At 56.8% G+C, this 25,088-nt stretch overlaps 1 protein-coding gene across 4 annotated transcripts in view; it reads right to left on the bottom strand.

Annotated features, from left to right (window-relative positions):
* The window catches only part of CACNA2D2 (calcium channel, voltage-dependent, alpha 2/delta subunit 2), a 114,967-nt gene that overhangs the window by 18,849 nt on the left and 71,030 nt on the right, over positions 1–25,088 (bottom strand). For all 4 annotated transcript variants that reach the window (XM_011993245.1, XM_011993248.1, XM_011993249.1 and 1 more), the window contains exons 3-7: positions 13,684–13,743; positions 7,197–7,241; positions 3,852–3,993; positions 679–810; positions 432–489 (exon numbers count right to left, since the gene is read on the bottom strand). In XM_011993245.1, the coding sequence (XP_011848635.1) occupies positions 432–489; positions 679–810; positions 3,852–3,993; positions 7,197–7,241; positions 13,684–13,743 (437 nt within the window). The remainder of the gene's footprint in view (positions 1–431; positions 490–678; positions 811–3,851; positions 3,994–7,196; positions 7,242–13,683; positions 13,744–25,088) is intronic.

Genomic DNA, 25,088 nt, shown 5'->3' with positions numbered 1-25,088 from the left:
GGTTGGGGCCCCGAGGGCAGAGTCTAGCTGTGTGTGGGATGGCGCAGGTGCCAGGGAAGGATACTCATAGGGAGCTGCCGGAGGGGCAGAGCAGAGGGGAGGGGTATCTGTGGCTCAGACGGGTAGGGCAGGGGCTGGCCAACCCTATAGAGGCTACATCTGCCTTTGGGGACCCCTTCTGGTCCAATCTCTCTTCCAATCTCTCAGCCCTGAGTGGGTGGGGGTGCTGGGCAGTGGACGGGGGCATGACAGCTGGGAGGCCTGCCTGGGTGATGGGATCCATTTTCCAGTGGCAACGATGTGTGAAATGAAAATTGGATACAGCTGGCTGCGCCCTGCTAGGAGGCTTGGAAATGGGGAGGTGGGGGAGCAGGCAAGAAAGGTGGGGAGCTGAGGGGGTGTCCCTCCCCAGCTCCTTCTTGCTTGCTCACCAGGGTCTCCTTCGGACATCGTACAGGTCGATCTTCTTGGGGGCTCGCCACGGGGTGGCTGAGGGAGGAAAGAAAGTGAGTGGGACCAGCAGGAAAGGGCTGACCTGGGTAGGCAGGCCTTGCAGAGGTGACTGGGCCACCACAGACTACAGGGCAGCCACTCCATCCCATGCCTCCAGGATGGGTGAGCTGGCAGATGGAGAAAGGAGGGGTGCTGGGCGGACAGGGGACAGGGGCTGGTACCTACCCGGGTAGTAGCGAGTGACTCCTGTGGCACTGCCGAAGACCTGCCACAGCAGCGTGGGGTCTTGCCTGCGGTTTTCCATGAACACATTCTCCAGGGCCTCTGTCCAGTTGAGCTCATTGAGGATGACGGTGGCTGGGGGGAAGCGGGGAGCTGGGGTGGGGAGCACCTGGGCTGTGTCTTGCCAAACCCACCACCACAACACTTATGCCCGTGCCCCCACTCAGAATGCTCCACCTGTTCTCAGCCTATCCAGACCTTCCCTATTTCCCAGGGCCCAGCTGTGGCTGCCCCAGCTCCTCCAGGAAGACTTCCTGATCCTCACCCCTCCCAAGCTGTGAAAGGAACAGTTCAGCCTACTCTTCCTCCAGGCCCCACAAGAGTAGGCAGGGCAGCTGTGGCTGGTAGCTTCTGGAGAGGGGCTGCCCCGGTGGCAGGGTGCTGGGAGCTGGGAGCCCTCGGTCCAGCACGCTGCCTGGAGCTAGCGCTGGTCCCCCAGGAGCTCACCCATTCAGCATGCACTCCAGGCTGCAGCAACAAGAAAGCAATTAAGGGCCCGCTGATGGGGCTGGAATTATTCAGCTATTAAGGTACCTGATAAGCTGGAAGCCACTCAGCTCCATGATTAATCAACTGGGGCCAGAAGCAAGCAGGGGTGGGGGCGGGGGCTCTTAGAGGGGCCGGGGCGGTGCCAGATCCTGCTCCAACACAGGCACGTGTACTTGTACACGCATGCACACACGCACACAGCCTGCACCCCGCCAACAGGTACACCTGTGTCTAACCTGTGTGTTTCCAGCCAGATGGAACCCACCTGCCTAGCAACCCAGCTGCCACCATGGGCACGAGGGCACACACGCTCATGCCTACACACCACTCTGCACCTACAGGGGACACTCGTGGGTCCTGCTCACTACCCGCTACCATCAGTTACCCCATTCTCCCTTCCCCCCAACCCTTGTAGTTGCGCATGCGTGATCCCCTGTCCAGATCTATCCCTACACACACACACAGAACAAGGCTCCAATGGACTCCATCCTGCAGACCCTTCAACCTGGGCAAAGACCCAGGATGGTTTGAGCAGTACCCTCAACCCCCAACTCGGGGCGGCCCGATGTGTGTGTGTGACACATATTCTCATGTGTGCAGTGACCCTGTCCCTGGACACTCGGACAAAATGGCAGGAGCAGGACACAGCTGCTTCTGCCAGGCCTCTGTGCCTCCTTCCTCCTCCAGGGACATCCACCCTCTTTCTTCCCATGTAGAGCCCAGCCACTGTCACCCCGTACAGGGATCCCCATCAAAAATCTACCTCAAGTGAGAACCAGAGACCACCTTTAGCAGGCAGACAAAGGTAGAAAGCATGATTTACAATTCTCAAGCCTCTGCCCCAGCCCCGGGCACTGACACACTCCTGGGCACTCTCCTTCTGGCAGCCCCTCTGGAGCGTGGGGCCTCTGCTGTGTCTGCTGCCTGATGCTTGCCCCTGCTCCCACTCCCTTCGCTGTCTGTTCCTGTGGCTTCCCGTAACTGACCATAATGTGAAAACAAAACACATTTCGAGCATTGGCTGTGCTTATTGAACAGTATGTTATGGTCCTGTTCCTAATTTAGAAACTTAGTGAGTTGAACAATTTCTATTTTTCTCTCTAAGGAAAAAATAAAGCCAGGCCCTCCAGAGTTTCACAAAGTACTGTTTGCCCTGAGACAGTCTGCCCGGCAGGTCCCACCCCTCACTATGCCTCAGTTTTCCCATCTGCACAATGACAAGCTTAGAGCAGAGGGGTGTCCCTGGTTCAGGTCAAGGGCCAAGAGGAGACCCCTGCTCTGCGTGGGCTGTCCATGCAGGTACCCGTGACCCCACACGCGCATACCCATACATGGCAAGGCACATTCATGCAAACACCCCTGCCCCCACCTGGAAAGGGCCTGCTATTCAGCCCCATGCGCACAGACCCGCACCCAGGTGCACATACTCTCAGATCACGCTGAGCTGGGAAAGGGGACCATGCCCCCTCAGGCAGGTGATTACAGATTTAATTAAAAGTGACACAGTAAATAAAAAACATATAAAATGCAATTTGTGTGGGTAGCGAGGGGTGACTGGAGAGGGCGGTGTGGCTCCTGTTTTAATTAGCATGCCTGCCTGTGATAGTGCCCCTCGACTGGCTCAGGCAGGTGGCCTGCGGGCAGCCTGCAGGGAGCAGAGGGGAGCATCCTTCCCCACCCTGGCCTGAGGCTGCCCGGAAGGCGTAGCTGACCCTGAGGTGGAGAGGGCCTCCCTGAGGACTCTGGGAATTCCCTGCATTCTAGAGCTGAGGCAGTGGCTCTGAGGCTTTTGAGTCCCAGCCCAGTGAGCTCCTTGGATTCCAAGGCTACTCTGTAGATGTTCATAAAACTATGTCAGAAACAACAGGCCTCAGTGCTTTCAATCCTGCTGCTGGAGCTCCCCATCCAGTGTTTGACTCTTGGCTTCCTCCCCCTTTACCTCCCAGGAGCTTCAGGAAGTTCCTCCTCATGTCTGACTCAAATCGTTCTAGCTATAGTGACCTCGTTTCCCCATTGTGTAAAACTGCCTTGTCCCTGGAGCTTGGACTGTCAACCACCCTCTTCCACATCCCCCTTCCCCACATCCCCAGCTCCTGGCTGCTCTTGGCAGGAAAACTTCCTACCTCCTTGGTTCTATGCCCAGGAGAAGGAGGGCAGTGTCATAGGGTTGGTATCTGTGAGGAGTGGTTTCCTGTCCCCCTGCCCTCCGTGTCCACCTGATGTGTTGCAGCTTCTCAACCACTTCTACTTGGGGGCAGGGAATGGGGAAGGGTGGTGAGGAGTTGCTTCAGGGGCAGGCGGGCACTCAGTCCCACATGTGGGGAATGGTGTGTGTGTATGTGCATTCGTGTGGGTGCCTGTGGACACGTGGGCAGGAGACCATGCATGCACAGGCATAGAGGCTCAGTGTTTTGCAACTTGCTGAGTGTTAGGGTGAGGCTCTGCCTGTGAGTGCTTGATGCCCACAGGTGGGTGAATCTGAGAGGTGCACAGGAGTAATCTCAGGTGTAGGAGGCTGGAGGTAGATGGCACTGGCCTTCTGTCCCCAGGGACTCAAGAATGCCCTGGCAGTGGGCCTGCCCCCATGGCAGGTAGGATGGGCTGTCCCGATCGCTCTGCACACTCACAGCCTTTGTAGATGTCCGTGGGGATCTGTACAGCCGTGTATGAATAGTTGACCTTGTTCTTGAAGTTTGGGTCCTCGATGAAGTCCAGCCTTAGGGTGCTGGCCTTAGACCCCCTTTCCACATCCTCACTCTCAGGGTCGTCCTGCAGAAAGGGCACCCCCCAGCAGTGTCAGGGGTTGTAAAGGCCTGCAAGTAGGGGCAGGGAGGGCCAGAGTCCAGGAGATAGGGGCATCTCAAAAAGAGGGACTATTGCAGTAGGAGACACAGATGGAGAGACACAGGGACAGATGGACACGGGGTTGGACCCCTCACCCAAGGGGCCTGTGACTCCCACTTCCTCCTGCCCACCCCACCCACCATCCCCACATTTGCTAAACCCAAATTCTAAAACCAAAACGAAACCAACCTCTTCTCCACATTCTTGAAAACCAATTAGGGAAGGAGGCAAATCATGGAGCCAGTCAGAAGGAGCGGGCTCCAGAATCTGCTTACAAGGATATGCCTTGTACAATGACAGGCAGGCCTCAGCAGTCCCTCCAGGAGCTCTGGGCCCCCACAGTCATCACTGGGCCCTGCCCAGTCCCTTCATGGAGTTCCTCTGGGAGCAGGGAGAGGGCCCTAGCCCTATCTAAGGCAGGGCACTATCCCCTGCAGCCTGACGGCTGTAGGGTCTGAGCTGGGGAGGCTAACCTGGGAGAGCTGGGCTGGGGGCTACCATTCAGACCTGCTGACCTCCAGAGGGAGGGTCTGTGGTGCCTGGTAGCAGCAGGACTGAAAGGGCCCCTGTTGATTTTCTAAAATGAGCCACAGCGGCCTGACAGGTGCCAATTATGGCATCTCACGGCCGGGCAGGCTGGGCATGCGCTGTACATCCCCGCCCACCATCACAGGCTGGCAGGAGTGGGTCTGTGACTAGTGTTGATGCCGCAGCCGATGGGAGTGGGGCAGGCTTGGGTGCAGGTGTGCAAGGGGGAGGGGAGGGAAGAAAGATGATGGTAGAGAGTGAAGGCAAAGAGGAAAAGCCAGACTGGGGAGTCAAGGGAAAGGAGGCTAAGGGTGGAGAGCAAAGCTAGGGGGCTTCCTAGGCTGGTAGGAGGGATCATAAGCAGCTGAACACCCCATACGCTCCCTCACTGTCCCTCAAGGCCTCTGTGACCACCCTCAGCCCAGGCTTAGCTCATTCATTCTCCCCCATGGGTCCACGTGGGCTGACCCCCGCTGCCCACTATGACCTGGGCATGCTCCTCCCCTGTGTTTCTTCCTCTAGGCATTTGACCAAGCTGTGTCCAGTCTGGGGAAAGGGTGACCATGCCTCTCCACCCAGCCAGATGAGCTCTCCACACCCCAGGGGCACAGCTCTGAAGGGCCTGTGGCAGACACTCTTCATCTCTTTGAGGGTGGATTTTGTACAGCAGAATCCAAGCTGTCTGCTGCCCTCCCACTGCCCTTCTGCAGTGTGCCACCCGTCTGCCCACCCCTGGCACACCCTAGAAGCCCTCAGGTGCTGGGTAAAGCCAGGGCAGGCAGCCTTGGAGCATGGAGGCCAGGGTGGGAGCGGCCGCCTGTGAGGCGTGCGCCACTCACGTTCCGCTCAGGAGGGGGAGGCGCGGGAGAAGAAAGCCCCCGAAATGTCAGCGGCAGATGAAGGGCACTAGAAAATGTAATCTCCCAACTTTCCCAACTAATATGACATTTGGATTCTGTTCTGATAAGCTATCAGCTGGCAAACTTTTTCCTTCCTTTTCTTTCCCCCACCCCCACCTTCTGGCTGGTAATTTAAAAGTAAATGGTCTAGAAAGATCTCTAACTGTACCTCTGGCAAAGATTTAAAAAAACAAAGCAACACAACAAGCAGGGGAGTTGGAAAATGTGTGCGTGCTGTCATTTATACCAGGCGTTTGGCCTAGCTGACCCTAGTCTAGCCGGGCCCCAGAGTGAAGCTCCCTTGTCGGGCAATCTCTAGCCCCCCAACAGAAGTCCAAGGGGCTAGGGGCAAGGAGTCAATGATTTAGAGTGAGGGGCTGGGGCCCTGGATACAGTTGAGGCTGCTGGATGTAGGTTCAGAGCATCCTAGTAGGGGCTGGGCACCAGGCTGGCCAAGAAGTCCCTCAGTGCCAACCCCCAGCCCAGGGGCTTTGTATGGTGGGCAACTATAGTCTCCTGGTTTATATTTAATGCCCTGATTGCTAAAATTACAGCCCGCTGCCAAGGGGGGTAAGGAATTAGATTCAGGGTCTAATTAAAGGTTCGTTCTTCATTTGAATTTCAGATTCCAGCTTTAATTTTAGCAACTTCTCTGGGAGCCACAGAGCTCAGCCAAGGGGAAGCACACCTGCTTGAGCCCACCCCGCTCTGTCTCGGGCCCTGTGCCCTCCTGCGGCTCTCCCAGGCCAGCCTGGCACTGCGGATCCTGCACAGGGATCCTTTCCAGCCTTCTCACCTCCTGGTGTCATTGGGTACCTCTCACTTGCCCCGGAAACCCACCAAGCCCGCAGGCCTAGGAGAGGAAGACTGGATCTTGGGTCCTCCGAATCAGCAAGCAGTCCAGACACTGTGCTGCTGTGACACCTCTGTTTACAGAGGGGACCGTCAGGTTCAACTATTTTTGCCTTAAAGTCAGGCAGAGGGTCTTGGGCCTTGACAAGCTCAGCAAACACTGTCTACTTCAAGTGCCCTACACCCTCAGACTCGTCTTCTCTACAGCCACCTCCCCTGCAAATAGTCATACAGCTTTCACACGAGTCTTCTGGTGACGGGGACCTCACTACCTCACAGGGCAGCCCAGGCGGACTTGAGCCAGTGAGTGATATGGAGGCAGAAGGGTGGTGTGGCTTTGGGCTCTCTGGTCAGTCCCAGTGCCACTACTTCTGAGGTGGGTGACCCCAGGTGAGCTCAGGGTCAGGGTCTGACGATGGGCCAGGCTGTGGGGTGCTTAGCACAGGGAAGGGAGCTGGCCTAACCTGGAAATGCGTCTGGACATCAATGCATCCTGCTCACACCTGCCCACCTCCAGGAAGCCTTCCCAGCTGCTCCCTGTCTCCCTCCTCTCACTGCACTTAAGAGAGGCCCTCTCCATCTGGGACCTAAACTGCCCCATGCAGGGAGGGCCAAGCGCCTCACCACCTGCCCCACACTGCAGTCAAGTTCAGCCCACTAGTGCTCAGAGATGCAGCCCTGGAGGGGTCCGGACTTCTAGGGAGTTGTGGGAGGTGGACGATGGGGCCTGTGTCACCACGGCTCTGCAGGGTTGAGCTCAGAATGCGTGGCGCTGAGTCCTAACATCCATTTTACAGCTGAGGCCACCAAGACCCAGCAAGGAGGTGTGGCTCAGGAGGGGGTGCTCACCAGCTCAGCGTCAGCCTTGGCGTCATAGTACACGATGTCTTCCTCCTGGTGGGGGGAGAGAGGCCTCAGCACTAGCTGCTCAGGGTCCCGAGACAGACAGGACTCCTAGCCTCAAGGCCTGCAATGGCACCCTTAGATTCCTTTGGGGCAGAGACTGTCCCTTTCCCCCACCCAGAGCCACCCTCCTGGAAGGGCTGGCTGGGTCAGGGCTGGGAATGCAGCCAGGCCCATCTTCAGAGGCCCTGCACAGCCTCCAGGAGCATGCAATACCCCTCAGCTGGAATTCCCTGGGCTTCCCTAACTCAGGGGCCAAGGGTCCTGGGTTGCAGCCTTGTAGGCTCTGTCTGCAGAGAGGCCGCTGAGGCAGCACCAGGGAGCGAGGAAGACAGAAAACAGAGCCGAGTTTGGGCAGGAGGGAAATAATGACTCGACGCTGCATCTTCCAATTTCTTCTATTAAAAAGCCTGCTCATTACGGGCATGTACTTATTAATTATCTGTGATTTGTTGTGAAATGCGAGGGGGTTTCCACAACAGGAGCGGGAGAAAACAAAGCCCGGCCCTGGCGCCTGCCTCCCGGTCCTCACCCGCCTGTGTGTGCCCCGCCCGTCCCTGGCCCATGTCTGCTTGCCAGTCGCCTGGGTTCTTGGCCATCTGTGCGTCATAATCACTGGCCGCCCCAGGGACCCGTAACACAAACGGGCTAATTTCATATGTAATGATCTTTAATCAGAACCGAGCACGGCTGACAGAGGCCGCCAGAAGGTGAGCCCGGTGTCAGCCAAGTGCCACTGGCTCAGGAGGGGCTGCCACACTCTGCCCCCGTGGGCTTCAGGGCCACAACTCAGGACAGAGCCACTGTCCAAGTCACCCTCTCCAGGTGCTCCTCAGCCCTGTTCTGTACAGCAAAAACCTGCAGCGTGGCCCTGGTGGCCCCTTACTCACTCAGGGCTTGTTTCTTTGTGGTCTGCAGATGGGAGTGGTGACCAAGTCTGCTCCCCAGGGCCTGGCTGTGAAACAGCAGGCAGAGCCAGCCTTCACTCCACCAGGGCAGATGTTACCCTGGACACTCGCTTCCCAAGGCCCAGCTGGGGCTCACTCAGTGTGTGACCCCAGGACTAGACCACTCCCTCTCTGAGCCCCAGGCTCCCCAGACTCCCCAGGCAGGACTCTGGGAAGAGGCCTGGCTGTGGTGACTGCCCAGGGGCTGCGTCAGTACCTGGGACTGTTTCAGGGAACAGTCCTAGTCTGTCTCTCACCAGGGGTCTAGGGGCTGCAGGCCACCAGCTAAATGTGCAGGCTTAGTCCCAGCATTCTGGAATACTGACTGCATGCCTGGCACCACGCATGGGCAAGACCACAACTTCCAGAGGAACGTAAGACCAAAGGCGGCCCGAGAGTTCCAGCATCCGGGGCACCTGCCGTGTCTGGTGCTTTCTTACAGCAGCCCTATGACCCCATCAGTCAGACGCTTCGAGGGCAGGGAGAAGAAAGCCTTCGCACCCTGGCTCCAACCTGCCCTCCCAGTCTGTTGCCGACCTTGCCCACACCCACCACCCACCAGTGCAAGAAGACTGCGGCCCTGGTGGGCCTGGGGCGGGGGCGGAGGCCAGGCCCAAGCTGCAGGGGGCTCGGTCTTTCCCTGCGCCTGGCTCCAACCAAAGCGCGTAATGAAAGCTGACATTACATCAAACACAATAAGGAGTTTCAGTTGATGAAGATCATTCCTGAACACACAAACCCATTAAACTGAGGGAAAAAAATATCAATTCAACACACTCGCTGTGAAAAGAAAATGTGATTTGTTATCTAAAAGGGGGTTATAAACACAGCTCTGATGCTCTTTCCCTCCATAATGAAAACAGGCGGGTGCGGTGGGAGGACTGCAGATTACAACCTGGGGCCTCACTCACTTCTTAGGCAAACCTTCTACAAGGATGGGAAAGGACACAAGCGGGGGCTGGTCACTTGCAGCCCTCAGGAGCCCTGGGCTCCCCTCACAGGCTGTGGCTGGGACCTGCCTGCACCTGAATCAACACTAGGCACCTCAGCGTTCACTGGGGCCACCTCTCCAGCTGCTCCAGGTGCTCCGCTTCTCTATTCTCCCGTTTCACGGTCTTAGTGGAACATCAGATATTGGTGGCGTCAAGGACATAGGGGGACATGTCACCCAGGAGGATTCTTAGCCCCCTGCAGATGACAGATGAGGCTCAGGATTCTGTATGGCCTCCCTGCCCCCCAGGGCTTGATGCATGTGGGAATGACCCCTCCCGGCCTCTCCTGCCTCTAGGAGGGCGAGACCATGCCCCTTCCTTGGTAAGAAGAGCATGGATGGTGGCACACAAGGTCATACATGTGAAAACATATCATAAATACATGTGACTGCTATGTATGAAGTGGTGTGGAGCTGGGGGTGTGGCAGGAGGGGGCCGTCAGGGTCAGGATGGGAGGGTCCCCGAGAAGGCCTCTGTCTGCTTGGGCCAACACAGTACCTGGGTTAAGCAACAAGGAGGCAGTATTCTCTAGTGACTGAGTACAAGGGCCTCAGCAAAGAGTCCTGGCCTCAAATTCTGACCTGGACATGTGAGCTCTGGAATCCTGGGCAGTGAGTGAAGACTGAGGCTGAGCCAAAAAGGACCCAGCCTACTGGCTTGTCCCAGTGGCCCCCTGAGGAATTCCAGGGGTCACCCCCGAGGAGGCAAGGCTGCCCAGTTAAATCATGCAGCTTCCATGAGGCTTCACCTCTGGGTCTCTATTTCCCCACTCGTAATATCCTCTGAGGGCGTGAAGAGAACAGGGAGCTGGGCCTCCCCAGGGGTAGGGACAACTCTGCCCATGAGTGAAAACCTTCTGTCTTTGCAACTCCACAGCCCAGAGGAGAGGCTGAGTGTGGAAGAGCCCCGGGTGGGGTGAAACGGGTGTCCCTAATGTCTGGGGTCCACTCCCCTGACATACCCTGTGTTACCTCATATTTTAGGGGCCATTTTGCCCAACTGGGCAGGAATTGGGGGAATCACCCACTCTGAACTCACACACATGCCCTCCCATGTGGACTTGGGTACACAGATAACAGGCGAGGGGCGGGGCAGGAGGGTCCATGTGACCCTTGTGTTGGTGACATACATTCTCCTTGGCAGGAGCCAAGCCCAAGAGAGGTGTGAGGAGGTTGGGTCTCAGGGAACAAGCTGAGGAAGTGAGCACGGGGTGAGCGGAGGAAGGGCAGTTGCCATCTGAGTTCAGTGCTTAGAAGGTGGCTGCCAAGGCCTGGCCAGACATGACTGCCGCCTGCCCACCAGCTGCCTGTGCATGCCCAGGCCAGCCACCCGCTGCACCAGTGAGGACGCTTGGCCTTCCTGCCCTGGCCTAGTGCCAGCTCAGCCCGGCCAAGAGGACGTTTTCTGAGACAGCCGTCTGTCGCTGGCTTGGCAGAGGCACGCAGGGGCCCTATGGTTGGGTCAGACCCTCAGGGCAGGAAGGCCACCTGTCCTGTCCAGCTGGCTCTTCCAGCCTGGACCAGCCCCCACACAGCCCTCCTTCTAGTCCCTAGGCAGAGCTCCGTCCACTCCCACCATCATGTTCCCCAGGGCAGGGCTGTGTCCTTCCCTTACACTTCCCAGGGGAGGGCTGTCTCTTCCATTCAACTCCCAGTGCATGGCTTTGTTTCCTGTAGGCCCTGGTGTTGGCACTGAGGCCCTGGGGCCAATGGCCACTCCCCCCTCCCCTACCCATGCCCTGGCCCAGCTCCTCCCTGGTGGTGGTTTCGGTGGCACACAGTGTTGGCATAGTATGGTGCTGGCACCAAGTGTGGTCTGGCAGGTGGCACCTCTTCATCTATCCTAAGCGTTATGGGCACCAGGGCACCTGCTGCCCGCCTGTGGGGGCATGTGAGGCACTGTCTGCTAATCAAGGCCATCGTTTCCCTAGTGTCCCAGGGTCTGGGTTGGCCAGGGACGAGGAAGGGGGATAGGAGTTTTACATCCAGGCATTGCCCTCTTGATCTCTTGTCCCAGCTCTGACCCTGCAGACTCCAGGATCCCCTACCCCCCAGGGTGAGGTCAGTGGAGTTGTGGGCATGTGGATATGGGTTATACCACTGATACCATTGTCTGTTCCTCAGAGGTTTGCACCTGGACCTGCTGTATGCTGTCAACACAGGGACGGCCACACCCGGCTGATGGTGCAGTGGATTCCTGTCGCCACATGAGCCAAGCATATCCTCTGTGGCCAGAACAGTTGGGCACCATCCTCCCCATCTCAGAGGTAAGAAGACTGCTTCTGGTCACGCTGTCACTGCTGTGGGCAGTGGGGGCCGATCCTAGGGTTGGGGCTAGAAAAGGGAGTCCTAGGCAGAGATCTGGAGAGAGAGGCTTTGCACTGAAGGAGGGGTAGTTAAGGGCATTCCTAGGAAGAGGGCCTGAGTTTGAGGCTGTAATTGTGGCACAGGCCAGGTGCCTCTCCTGAGTGCTGGGGGAACATGGCTCCTTGTCTGTCATCTCCTGAAGGTCGTTGGAAGGATGTGGTTTCAGGGGTGGGTGGTGTGCCTGCAAGGGACAAAACAGCATCCCTTCCCAGCCTCAAGTCCCTGCACCCTCCCCTGGCATGGACAGCCCCTCCTGCAGCCACTGCTGCCAGCTCTCCCTGGCAGCCCAAGCATAGCTGGCTGGTGTTGGGCTCTTGGACACACCATTAGCATTGATGCCTTTCAGCCTGGCAGTTGTGGCAGCAGCAGTGCTTCCTGGGAAGAACAGTGACCCAGTAGATGGGAAGGAGGGAGGTGACTACAGCCCCTCCCACCCTACCTGAGACACCAGTGGGACAGGCCAGCAGGCACCCAGTGGGATGTGGCAGGGAGGGAGAGGAACAAGGCCGGGCGCAGCTGGCCCTGTGGTCAGGGCTGCCTGTGGTCACACCCACAGCTAGGGGCACCTCAGGTCAAGCCAGGGGGAGGGGAGCAGCCAGAGCCCTTTACTGCCTCATCTCAGGACAGAAGTACTTAGGGCCCAAGGGCTGGTGTGGCCAGAGATGCGCCCATGCCATTAGCGGCTTGGCACCCATGTAGCCTGACGTGTGCAGTGATTCCTTCACACCACAGAGCTGAGCTCACAGGCAGCACTGGCACCAGTCAGTCCTTTGCCAAATGGGGAAACTGAAGCCCTTGCCTGGGTCCCACAGGGACTGTGAGCAAGTAGCACTGGAGTAGCAGAGAGGGAGAGAAGGGTCAGTCCTGTTTCCTGGGGAAGGGGGGTTGGTTTAGGGAGTAACTAGCTCATTCATTTGTTCACCTTAGAAAATCACCTTTCATTTCTAATCTCATGTGAACTCCCTGAGGGCAGCACCCAGCACCTGCCAGGGGTAAACGAAGAATGCCACGGTGTGGGCAAGGTGAGACAGCTCAGCATGACCTGGGGGATGGGGACTGGGGAGTAACAGATTTAGAGCTTGGATCACAGGCATGAGCCCCTGACACCCGATAGCCGGCTGTGAATCTCTGCCACCAACAGGTAACCTCCGGTAGGTCTATCCACTCTGTGCTTCTATTTTCTTGTCAAATAGGGACAATAACCCCACTGCTTCCTAGAGCAGATGTGCCTGGCCCAGAGCCGGAGCGAGTCAAGTCTGCCACCCTCACCCTGCCCCTCCCTGTGTTTAGCACAAGACTACTAGGAGGCACGGCCCAGACACCCGAGCAGCTGTGGAGGACACAGGAGCCCTGCCAACTAGTCTGGTTCTCAAGGGTTACATCATCCTTGGCACTGGGGCTTCCTTGAATCCAGGGAGAGCCCTGCCTCCATCTGATGCTGGCTGGAGGGCAGGTGTATCTAGCCCCAGGCAAAATCAAATACAGCAAGGAACTGGCGAGGGCAACTCAGGCCTAAGCTGGGACGGGTGAGGCTCCCCTTCACTCCCCCATGCACTAGGCCCTCTGCGCTCAGCTTCTTGCATCTCTGCTCCAAGAAGCGAGCCTGAGTTCCTTCTGAGGTGGAAGGAGAGGCTTCTGTGACCATGGCAGCCCAGTCCCCTGAGCCCAGCCTGAGGGCCTCCTGGGTGGACAGGTTGCTGTTCAGGGAAGTCAGGGAAGGGAAGTCGGGGAAGGGCATCTGGTCCCCTTTTCCCAGCATCTCCTGCAGGTCACTGTATTAAAGCCTCTGACAAGTCCTGAAGTCCAAAGGCCTCTGACCCAGGGTCTCTCCAAGAATCTGAACACCTTATCTGGGGAACACAGGGAACACCACTTTCAAGCAGCCTTCCCACTCACGGGTGACTCCACAGCTCCTCTGGAGTGAATGTGGACTCGTATCTCACCACTGTATGCCCAGCAGTGAGGGGCACCTGGAGTAGCTGCTGAATGTTGGACACAGACTTCTGGCTCTGTTCTACAGACCCCTCCGTGTCCCTCATGTGTCTGCGTAGCTCCCATCCCCCCGGCATTCACACCCACCCATGGATGGGCATGCCCTGAGTGCTGGGCAGGGTGCTGGGGCTCCTACCTTGATGTTGTCCTGCCAGCGGTGTGCTTTCTGGAAGTTCTCTGCAGCATCAGCCAGTCTCTAAGGGACAGAGCACAGGGAGGTCAGAGGCTGAGGAAGGCAGCCTGTCCTATGCCCACCCCAAAGCCTCTCCATCCCCAGCACTCCCTGGGGCCAGGCTGGACTGGGGACTCCCTTCCCCTCATCCTATGAGACCCTCAGAGATTCTCTGCCCCAGATACTCCCCAGCTTGCTGTGTGGGCACCTCCTTGACCACAGCTGGGTCCATGCAGGAAAGGTGAAGCCTGTGCAGTGACCCCAGTGGCATCTCCATGGGACTCCTTGTATTAAGCCAAGCCCCAGTGCCACTCTCTACCCCCCACACACTTATATCACCCCAGTGCCAAGAGGAAGCTCCTCTGGAGCCAAGGTTGAGCTGCAAGTTAGAGAGTGCTTCGCCTTGCCCTGCCCTTCTGCCAGCTACCCAGAGCCCCACAGGAGGGGCCCACAGCCCACCCTGCCCACCCAGGCCCATGGTCCCTCTCCCAGAGTTCCTGAGCCCCTTCCCACAGGGCTCCCAAGCCCCCTGTCCATAAGAGCCTCTCCTGTTCTTTGGGGCTGGTTCCAGTGGCCTCTTGCAACAAAGCCCCTGTGCCTGAGAGCAGAATGTCCCTCAGGGCATAGCTGTGTGCCTGTCCATCCTACACCTGCCACTGGGCACGCTGGGTGCCAGACTGCGCTGACTGGTGGAGGTGTGACAGGCCTGGTCCTGCCTCTCACAGCTCACAGGCACGACCTCGCAGAACCACCATGGCAGGAGAGGTTGAGGGGCAGGAGGCGCAGTGCTGTGGAGCTAGGGACCTCAGGGAAGGCTTGCTGGAGAAGGCACTGGGGCCTGGCCACCCTCTGGGCCTAAGCCCAGGTCACCCAGACATTCTTATTAGGTACTTTCTAAGGATCTCGTCTCTACAGGAAACCTTGGGGCCCCCAAGGATGGAACTGAGTCTGGCCCTGGGGGACTTCTGCAGAGCTGAAAGCAGTGGTGTCCTGTCAATCATAGTGACAACCATCATTATCAACTGGCCACCTACTGTACACCGAACCCTCCCCTGGCCAGTGACTCGTGTGCTGTGCACCTTGTACCATTCACAGTGTGCCTGGCGTGGGGCCATTGTGGCCCTCCTCAGATGAGGACGGCCAGGCACAGAGACGGCGAGCAGCCTGCCCAAGGTCACAAGGTGAGTCCAGCTCAGGCTGGGTCCTGGAGCCCAGCCCTCACCATTGCATTTGTCTTGCTCCGCCCATGACCGAGATCCAAGGACCAGCCTCTGTTGGGCCCACCATGCCCAGTGAGGCGCATGGCTCTGGTCTCTCACCCCACCCCACCCTGTCCCACGGTGGAGCAGGCGTGTCCCACCTCCAGGCCTATAGCCCTACTCAGAAGGTCCTGCCCCTTGGTATTCAGGACACCTCAACCCCATCCTTGAGTCCAGGCCTGATATGACATGTGGACTCCGGAGGGGACGTCCTCCTAAAGCCTGTCAGCTGCCCATTAGGGGGAAGTGGGAGTCGGGTCATGGAGGCCGGCGTTTCCTCCTCTGAAGCATGGACTAGCAGGGCAGGCAGCAAGGTGGGGCCTCCTGTGGAGCTGTGGCCTCTGCTCTCTTGGGGCAGGGTGTCACATCCCCATAGTTAGAGTGGCTGTCCAGGGCCATCCCCAGTCTCATTGGGCCGGCTCCCCCTCCTCAGGCCAAGGACACTGAATGGTGGGGAGGCTATGAGGCTGGGGTCCCGGGAGCAGGGAGAGAAAGTGCCTCTTGGGGTCAAACCCTCTCACCCCACAGAGCTTGGCCCTCCTGGCCTCTGCTTCCCTCTCCTTTGTAGGCTCAGTCCTCTGTCCCCCACCACCCTTAATTGCAGGGCCTGCTTGGCTGGGACCCACACCCTCCTCTCTCCCCAGCCCAGCCTCACACTCCTAGGGTTTCGGGGGCCCCAGGTCTCTCTACTCCGTGACGCCTCCCATGTCTTGCCTCCAATCCTGGCCCTCCTGAGCTCCTGGACACTTCCCTGGAGTGACCCTCAGACCCACCTGAGCTCAGAGTGCCCTCTGGGGCAGGCCACCCACCCTGGCCCCTCTGCCTCCTCCATTCCACCCCTAGCATCCCTCACACCACCTCCTGTGCACCCCCAGCTCAGGCTCCGTCCTGCCTGGAACCCGTGTCCTCTCATCCTCGTCACCTATTCTCCACACAACACCTGGAGCCTTTTCTCCAAATGTAGATCTGGTCACGTCACCATCCCCTGTCCTGAAACCCTTCAGTGGCTCCCACTTCTCTGCACGTAAAAGGCACAACCTTCTCGAGGTCCTGTAGGGCCCACCAGACTCCTCTTCTTGCTTTTCAATCCTGGAGCCTCTTCTTGGCCTAAACCACAAATGCCCACCCACTGATCCCAAACCCAGGGATGGATGAGGTCCCCAATTCATAAGCCTGCAGTTCCCTTGTATAGAGGGCATTATTGTGTGACTTGTACGGTTCACAACACTTGTCACCAGTGTTAGTCGAGCACCTGCAGTACAGCAGGTGCTGGGCTCAGTACTTGGCCTGGAGGCTGTGTAAAGCCCGACGAGGCAGTGCGTGGGTCGAGCCTTTGTCATCACTGTGCCCCTCCTTCCTTACCTGGTGACCACTACCTTCCCAGGGACACCAAATCTTCCTCAGAGTGGGGCTCTGCTGAGGCCCCTGTCCTTCCCTGAGGTTGAGACTGGGGCAAAATGGGAGAAGCAGATGCAGTCTCTTGCCGCAGAAAAGCCAAAGGGTCGATGGGGCTGCAGATGCTACACTGACACTAGTGGGAGTCTCCAGGCTGAGCCATGACCCTGAGGAACTGTGTTCTCCTGCCCCTGCCTCTACTCCTGGCCAGGAGGTGCCAGCTCCTTCACCCTCTGAGGGCTCAGCTCTGACCCTGAAACCTCTGGGCCCCAAAACATGGGGCTACAGGCCCCTCTGACTCCAGAGCCTAGCAGACAGGGCAAGGGAGACCCAGAGAGGGAGGCCCCAACCCCCAGCCTCCTTGAGCTCATGGAATCCCGTGGGCTCAAAGGCCTGGGTCAGCTCACTGACTCGTGAATAACGGAGTCGTAATAGCCACAGCAAAAGGATTACTTTTAATCCTCAGTAACGATCAAGCCATTATTATTTTTTCGGTGTTACAGATCAATCAGTCCATCCCTGGGCACTGGACGTGTGGAAATTGCTAAACAGGCAGGCCCAGTGGTGGGGGAGGAAGGGCCAAGGCAGATGGTGGGTGTAGTGGAGTGGGCAGGCTTCGGCCATGAGGTTCCATCAGGCCTGAGGATGAGAGGACTGGGACCACCACTGGGGTGCATGAGGGACCCTGAGCAGAGATCAGAGCCTGGACCCTGGAGTCCCCGAGCCCTGGCCCGGGTTCAAAGTTTGACTTTCTAGGAGCAGGGTCTTCACCACTCTGGTCCTCAACATCCTGCCTATAAACTGGACATAGTAACTGCACCCACTCAGGGTGGCTAGGCTCTTGGCAGCCCTCTTCCTCCAACCCTCAGCAGCTGCACACAGGCAGCCAGTCCCCTGAGGTTTCTCTTGCTGGCTCTTGCCCAGCTCTGGGCCCTCCTGCTATCTGTTCTTTCTGCCTGGTTAGCCCTATCAGACTGTGTTACCTCCCCTGGAAACTTCCTTTTAACTTTAACCAGCCCTCTGGACAAGGTGGGCTTCCCTCCCCTCTGCCAAGCAGGACATGTCCTGAGGCAGGGATCTCCAAGCTTAGCTCCAACTGCCTGGCCCAGGCTGAGCACCCAGACCTTGGGCTCCTGTCCCCATAGAGCTGACAACAGTCAGGCCTGCTGAGGGCTGGCAGGGAGACCGTGCCCACCCTGCCCCACCCCTGGAGGTTCATCCCTCCTAGCACTTCCCTTCTACCTCTCCCTGGTCCTCCTGATGGTTTAGGGACAGGCTGGAAGGGGCAAGAAACTGAGGCCCAGAGGCGAGGGAAGAACCTATTAGGATACCACGCAGGGCAGGGACAGGGTGCCTCCCTGTCTCTGGAGTGCCTGCCTGTCTTGGGGAGATGCACTCCATTCCTAGCCCTGACCCCAAGTGCCTGGCCCCCTAGGAGCGATTCCTTGCTTGGGCTCTGGGTTCTGCTCCTGGAGCTGCCTGCAGTCTCTGGTTGCCCTGCTACCAGGCCCTACACATGCTGCTGCCTCCCAGGCCACTCCTGCCCAGACTCCTCTAGCTGCATCCACTTCCTGACCCTGACGCTCAGCGAACCCTCTTCCATGTCTGCTTTCCCCTTGAGCACTGGGTTTGGTGGGTAAGTGTCTAGTGGCTGTCGAGTTTATGGTAACTTGGCCCTGGGCATACAGTAGGTGCACAATGAATGTCTGCTAAATGAAGATTGAGGTGTCTCTGGACCTGCGTAGAGGCCTGGGCTTGAGTCTGGCTCTGCCCAGCCAGTTGTGTGACCCTGGGTGTGTAGTTTAACCTCTCTGAGTCTATTTTCTTCAGCACATCCTGGGGGATAATGGCTACCTATGGCAATGCTATGAAGTCACTGATGGTGCCTTGTCTGGCCCGTGATGTCCCCATCATGACCAGGGTATTGGAGGGAACCTCAGCGGGACTGTTGAGTGGGGATGCTCACAGCCAAGTCCATCACGGTAACAGCAGGCATTTCAGAGGCAATTATCAGAGAGTTTCACTTAATCAATTTCCCTCAGCTCTGGGAACCGTTCTTACAGGAAAAGGCAAGAAAGAGGAGGACTGGTCATGCACTGGGCTGGGGACAATACTCCCCTGGGGAGCAGCCCCTGCACAGATACCTGCAAATCTCACTACGTTAAACAGCTTTCAATTGCAGTGGGAGCTGAGACAGTCAAGAACCTGAGATCAGGGACCTGGGGCCAGGATGGGCACCCCTCAGAGCCCAACACCTGGGATAGGAAGGCCCCCTGCATGCTAGGAGGGGAGGGCCTTGGGTGATGGGGGGCTGGGGCTCTTGGGTGCTCTCACCCCCTTAGAGGGCCTGCTCACCCCCACCCCCAGGCTAGGTGCTCCCCACTTTTCCTTGGCCTACTCTCCTCACCAGCCCTCACCTGGGAGTCCCTCCATGCCCAGTGCTGGTGGCTCAGAAGGGTCTGAGGAGTAACTGCCCATCAAATAGGACTTTTTCTGCACAGCCCAGAGGGAAAGGCTGGAAGAGTTCTTTGGTCTTAATTAGTTATGGTTACTCCCACTTCCTAGAGGATATGAGAGGCTTAGAAGAAAAGGCCCTGAACCCATGGGGTGCAGGATGTTGAGATCTAGGGCAGTGAGGGCTGAGCCAGGCAGAAGCCGTGATGGAGTGTGGGCTCCAGGGTGGAGGCTGGGGGTAGTATGCCCTGAGAATGCTGCTGAGGGCTGCAAGGAAGGTAGCAACGACAAGATATCACCAGGTGTGGTCCAGTGCCTACCGTGGGTGAGGGCTTCACTGCTGCCTCCCCAGCAAGACTCACGAGAAGTAGATTCTCCTTCTCCCCTCCTTTTACACCCGAGGGAATTGAGGCTCAAAGTATTAGTGTAGCTGCCCCAGACCCCTAGGGATGAAGAGGGGGCATCAAACCCAGGTTCGCCTGATGGTAAAGCCCAGCAGTGTTGGACAGTGACTGTCCCAGGGAAGGACCACCCCTGGCCAGGTGGGGCCTGGCTGGTTGGGCTCAGGTCCCTCCTGCCACCCCTCAGAGTGGTCCCTTTGCCCTTCTCCTAGGAGAGGGGATCAGTAACTGGCCTTCCAGCTATCCCTCTGAGTTGCCCCCACAAACCTTGGTATCACTGGGTCCAGGCCACGGGAGGGGGCAAGTACCAGGATGCCCAGCAGCCCCTGCCTAGCCCAGCACTGGTCCCATTGCCACCCATCTTCCCTCCCCACCTGTGGGTCCTGCGTTAGCTGTGTATTGTGCACAGAAAGATACTAAATACAGATTTCCAATTTCCAGAGCTGTTATGGTCTAATGAGTAAATAATATACATATTTAAAACTGTCTAAAAACATATCTGCATAATTAAAATATCTGCATAATAATGAAGCAAGATGCAGCTCTGCAGGAGGGAGCTGAAGCCCCAGGGCTGACAGTAGGGACAGAAGTGCAGGTGGGGTCAGGGGGCCGTGGCTCTGTGGGCCTCTGCTGCTGCTGCTCCAGCCTTGAGCAGACATTTGTCTGTTCATCCACCTCCTGCTCCAAGCAGGTGCATCCACAGTCAGGGACCAGGAGAATCGCCACTTGGCCCTGTCCTGGCACCACTTGTGGTCTGAGGGAGGCTTTGTGTGGACAGACAGTGCCTGCTACGTGCATGACGGCCGCCTCAGCGACTTTGTGGCCCTCACACGATGTGCTCAGAGCTTTATGGACACAATCTCACTCACTACAACCTTCTGAGGGCAGGTCTTGCCCTGACCCCACATTTTGCTGGGTTCTGAGGCATGAAGAGAAATGTAGCAGGATCGGCAGCGAGGGTCAAGCAGGATCCGTGACTTATGCGCTGAGGGTGATGGAGACACGCCAGTGGCTGTGCTTTCCTGTCGGGTGCACTGCTGACATGCGTGCCTCCTGGGACAGGACAGGTGCCCAGCCTTACCCATCCCTCAAGGCCCCTTCCTTCGCCCCTTGGCTGCATCTACGCTGGACACACTTGGCTCCTGTCCCATCTGTATTTTTTCCTTAAAAATTTTGTTATAGTTTTTATTAATTAATTATTACAAGACAAGGTTGCTCTATGTTGCCCAGGCTGGTCTCAAACTCCTGACCTCAAGTGATCCTCCTGCCTCTGCCTCCCAAAGTGCTGGGATTACAGGCATGAGCCACCACGCCCAGCCCATGACACATCTTAAAGTTCAAACCTACTCTTTTTGTATTAACCATGTTTACAACTTAAAGATAAAATGACCACCAGAGCAATAAAAAACACTCAAACTCCAGACCACAATTCCAGCAAACAAAAGCCTGCAAAGAAAATAAACATTTCTGGCACAGAGGGTGCCTCAGGGGAAGGCTGGCATTGGAGGTCATTGCCGCTATTGGCAGCAACAGGCTCCCTGACCTTTTCCCTCACAGGACTCATGCGTCTTCTGCGAGTTGATAAAAAAAAATTAGTAAAATGGATTTTTATTTATTTATTTTAAAAAGGTCAGAATCCATGTAACACGGAAAAACCCATTCGAGTTGTGGTCTCCCTCTGCAGCAGGGCGGCCGCCACTCCACCCGGGCCCAGGCGTGCTGGCTCCCTGTGGGCACCATGAGCTTGGTAATCAGTGCCTGCACCCCCTCGGTCCAGCCTGGAAGGGGCAGGCTGTGCTTCAATTTCCTAGGAAAAATATGAAGAAATGAGGGGTGGCCTATGATGGAGATGCAGAGGGAACAACTGTGACCAGCCAGGGTGGGGAACCTGGTATCCCAGGGGCTGGAATTTCAGGTCAGACAGAATTTCCCAGAATATCCTGGGCTCCCAAAGATCCTTGCTATGTTGTATTTTGCCAAGAGAGGACACTTTAAAAAACTCCCACTCTCTCTCATTACTGTTATGTTACCAAAAAGTGAACATTTTATTTTTATTTTTATTTTTGAGATGGAGTCTTGCTCTGTTGCCCAGGCTGGAGTGCAGTGGTGCGATCTCAGCTCAATGCAACCTCTGCCTCCCGAGTTCAAGCGATTCTCCTGCTTCAGCCTTCTGAGTAGCTGGGACTATAGGTGCCCACCACCACATTTGGCTAATTTTTGTATTTTTAGTTTCACCCTGCTGAAACAGGGTTTCACCATGTTGCCCAGGCTGGTCTTGAACTCCTGACCTCAGGTCATCCGCCTGCCTTGGCCTCCCAAAGTGCTGGGATTACAGGTGTGAGCCACTGCACCCGGCCAAAGTGGGCATTTTAATATCAAGAGGAGGAAGGCCATGAGCTTTGAGATCCCTTCCCAAGGAAGTAAACGAAGTGGCACTCACAGGTGCTAACAGGTATTCCACTGGCTTTCATTGCTTTTTGGCTTTAAACTGGAACCACAATCAATAAAGAGAAGGTCGGGTATGTCCTGGGATAGGAGCCAAATGTGTCCAGTGTGAACAGGGAGGGGGTGAGGAAAGGGGTCTCTGTGGCTGGGCTGAGCATTTGCAGAAACCAGCTTGAATTTACAGGCCAGTTTTCTGGAACTGGGCGTGAAACCCACCCTCTGGAGATTTCAACTCCGCAGCAGCAGGCTGAGTCAGAAGGAGGTGTGGGTGGATCTGGACAGCCGCATACTGGAAGCTGCAGGAAAGGTCTGGCCTCAGGGCTGCAGGTCTCTGCCTTACCTAGTCCCCTGGTGAGCTCCCAGGTCTCCTGTTGAGCACTTGCAAGAGGTGCCCCAATGAGAAATAAATCAATACATGCAACAAACTGCTTCAGGTCCACATTTGGACTGTGGCTTCAGAGCCCAGCTGTATGGAGGCACCTCACCCCCAAGGAACCCAAAGCTGAAGGCTGCTCCAGGCTGCTGGGGCTCTTTCCAAGATACTGCCCTGCTCAGCCCCATCCCACAAGGGCTCAAATGGGTGGGAATCCACCAACTTAGCTGGCACCCCTCCTTAAACCCCAGCATGAAACTTATGCATCTCCACAGGTCAGTCAGTCCCTGGGAACCCAGGTGGAATTTCTCAGAATTTTGCCAGTTTTGTGTCATTTTTCCTCCCTCTAAATTATGATCCATAATTCATCAACATTTCCCTCATCCTTAGAAAAAACCATGCAGATAGCATTGGGTGAGGGTACCCATATGGGGGCTGTCGGCCACTCTGGGCAGGGGAGCAGGGACACATCCTTATCTGAGTGCTCTCTGGAGCATGGTGCTGCATCCTGTCCCCTCATCAGGCCCCATTCTAGAAATGTGTGTGAGCATGGGGGTGGGTGTTGAGTGTGACAGTGCCCTCCTTCCTTGTTCTGCCACAGAGGCCAAGGAACCCAAGTTCCTGGGGCTCAGCAATTGACCCACCACATAATTTGGGAAGCACTGCCCTCACCTCTCTGTACCTTGATCTCTCACTTATAACAGGGAGGGAACAAAACCCTGCCTGGGCCCCTCCCAGGGCTTCGAGGACGTGGATGGAGAGCAGGGCATAGACAGGGAACAGGATGGGGACTCACTTTGGAAATTGAAGACAACTCCAGGTTCTGGGCTGCACCTTCCCTTACCTCACTCCAGGGGCCTCCTGACTGGTTCCCCCTCCCCCAAACAGCTTCTCTCTTGGGCCTTCTGAACTTGGCCTGACCTGTTTTCTTCTGCAGCTTGTGCCAACGGGCTGCCCTTCTCCTCAGCACCAACTTCGCCGAAGATTTTGTTCATTACCCCACTGCAGCCCTGCTTGGCTTCCAGCCCCACTTCTGAGACCTCCTCCTTGCCTCCCTGACCAGACCTCTCCTGAGCCCCACAACCCATCTTCAAACTCTCAACCCAAGCTGATTGGCACGAACTCATCTGCCCGGGCCCCCACACCTTCAGGTCTCCCCAACAAGTTCTGTGGCCTGTCCGTGTTTCCTGGATGCCTGGACCACTCCTCCCTTCCTAACACTATCCTTTACCAGGCCCTGACAACCTCATCTCTTTTCCAACACACTGATCTTGAACTTTGCCTTCCTGCTATGCTGCAGTTCCAAAGCCTTGTTTGTGCTGCATCCCAAGCCTAGAGTGCCTTTTCTCATCCCCTCCCCTGGCCGGCTACTCCTCATCCTGTAGGAGTCACTGCTCTTCCGCCTCCTCCATGAATCCTGGTGCCCTGTAGGGCTGGGTTCCCAGAATTGCCCTGGGGTTTCCATCACTGCATGTACCTGACTCCCTCTCAGATGTGGTCCCTCAAAGGCAGGGACTTTATTCATGGATCTGTGTGGCCCCAGTGCTGGGCAAGCCAGCTCAGTGAGGAAGTGCTAAGTGACCTCGGGCTCCCATCACAGTCAAGAGGTCAGGGGGTGGATCAGGAGGTGCCCTTGGGGATCTGCTGGTTTGGAGGCCCTGGGTCTCCTTGGGATAGAGATGGTAGAAACCAGGTCAGAAATGGTGCTGATGACAGAGAATAGGGATCCAAGATGGCATTGGGGGTGAAGGTGTAAGTGGGGTGAGGCTGAGTCTAAGTACAGGCCTCACTGTGTGCTCCATGAAGAGGCATCCGAGGGGCAGCCTCTGGGGTCTGAACTGCTGATGCCTGCTCTCCGGGACCACAACCCCACTCTAGACCTTGTGAAAATGTTACCCATTAGCCCCACTCAGCTGCTGCCAAGTCAGTAATAACATGGTTATTAGCATAAGCACCCATGGCTCTGCTGGAATGAGAGGCAGAGGGTGGTAGACCCCTCAGCACCCCTGCCCTGGTGCCAGATCAGTGCATTCTCCTGACATGCCCCAACATTCTCCTCTAAGAAGGCTGCTCAGATGCCTCTATGCTCCGCTGTGGCTCAGGGGCAGGACATGGGAGAGTGATGATTCCCATGGGAAGAGGCTGATGTGACCCTCCTTCCTTCCTGTCAACTCTTGTTTACTGAGCACCTACTGTGCGCAGTAAACTGGCCTGAGGAGGTTAGTGAGCATTACAGACACAACCCTGCTCTTACATGGGGTGCCAGCAGTAAGTTCTTCTTTACATCTCACCTAACTTCTTCCCACTGCAATTCAGTCCCACTGTCTTGAGCAGAGAACTTGCTAGAGGCCTCTATAGGAAGAGCTGCCTGGGATGGCCCCATCACTGGAAGAATTTAGGGTGCTAGGAAGCTGCCCTGCATGGGAACGTATTCCCACCAGAAAGCTGAGAGTGAGACCCCACCCCAGCTAGAACAGGAGAGTCTGAGTCCCAGCCCAGCCTCCAAGCTCCCTTCCCACGATGTTATTTTTATACTTTTTCCTAAAACACAGCCTGAGCGGGCCCTTTTCGACTCTATTAACATTAGGAATCTAATCAGTAATCAGGCAGCTCATAATTTTCTGATTAGCTTTGATTAGGCCCAACCTCAGGAGAGGGAGTGGGACAGTGAAGAGGGAGGTGGGGACAAAAGGGCCCTGAAATGTGCCGGAGGGGGCACTGGTTGGGCTGGGGGGAGAGGGCAGTGGAGAACAGCCCCTAGCCCCATTGTTGCCTGTTTTGGGGAAGGAACGTGGAATGGAGTCGTGGGTTGCACCGGGTCAAATGGGTTGCAGGGTCAGAGAGCAAGGGCAGCGGAGCAGGGTGGGGAGGGCAGAGCCCAGCCCACTTAAGCAGCAGGAACACCAGAACAGGTTGGCCCAAGACTTTCAGCACCATGGACAGAGGCAGGGAGGAGCGTCAGGGCTGGGTTTCGGCAATGACCTGGGTGTTACCTTGCCCAGGCCCCCTGGGTGGCACTCGAAGAATGATCCCAGGCATAAC

The sequence above is a fragment of the Mandrillus leucophaeus genome, unplaced genomic scaffold, assembly GCF_000951045.1.
Source record: "Mandrillus leucophaeus isolate KB7577 unplaced genomic scaffold, Mleu.le_1.0 Scaffold429, whole genome shotgun sequence".
Classification (NCBI taxonomy): Eukaryota; Metazoa; Chordata; class Mammalia; order Primates; family Cercopithecidae; genus Mandrillus; species Mandrillus leucophaeus.
This window is presented reverse-complemented; position numbering and strand designations above follow the sequence as displayed.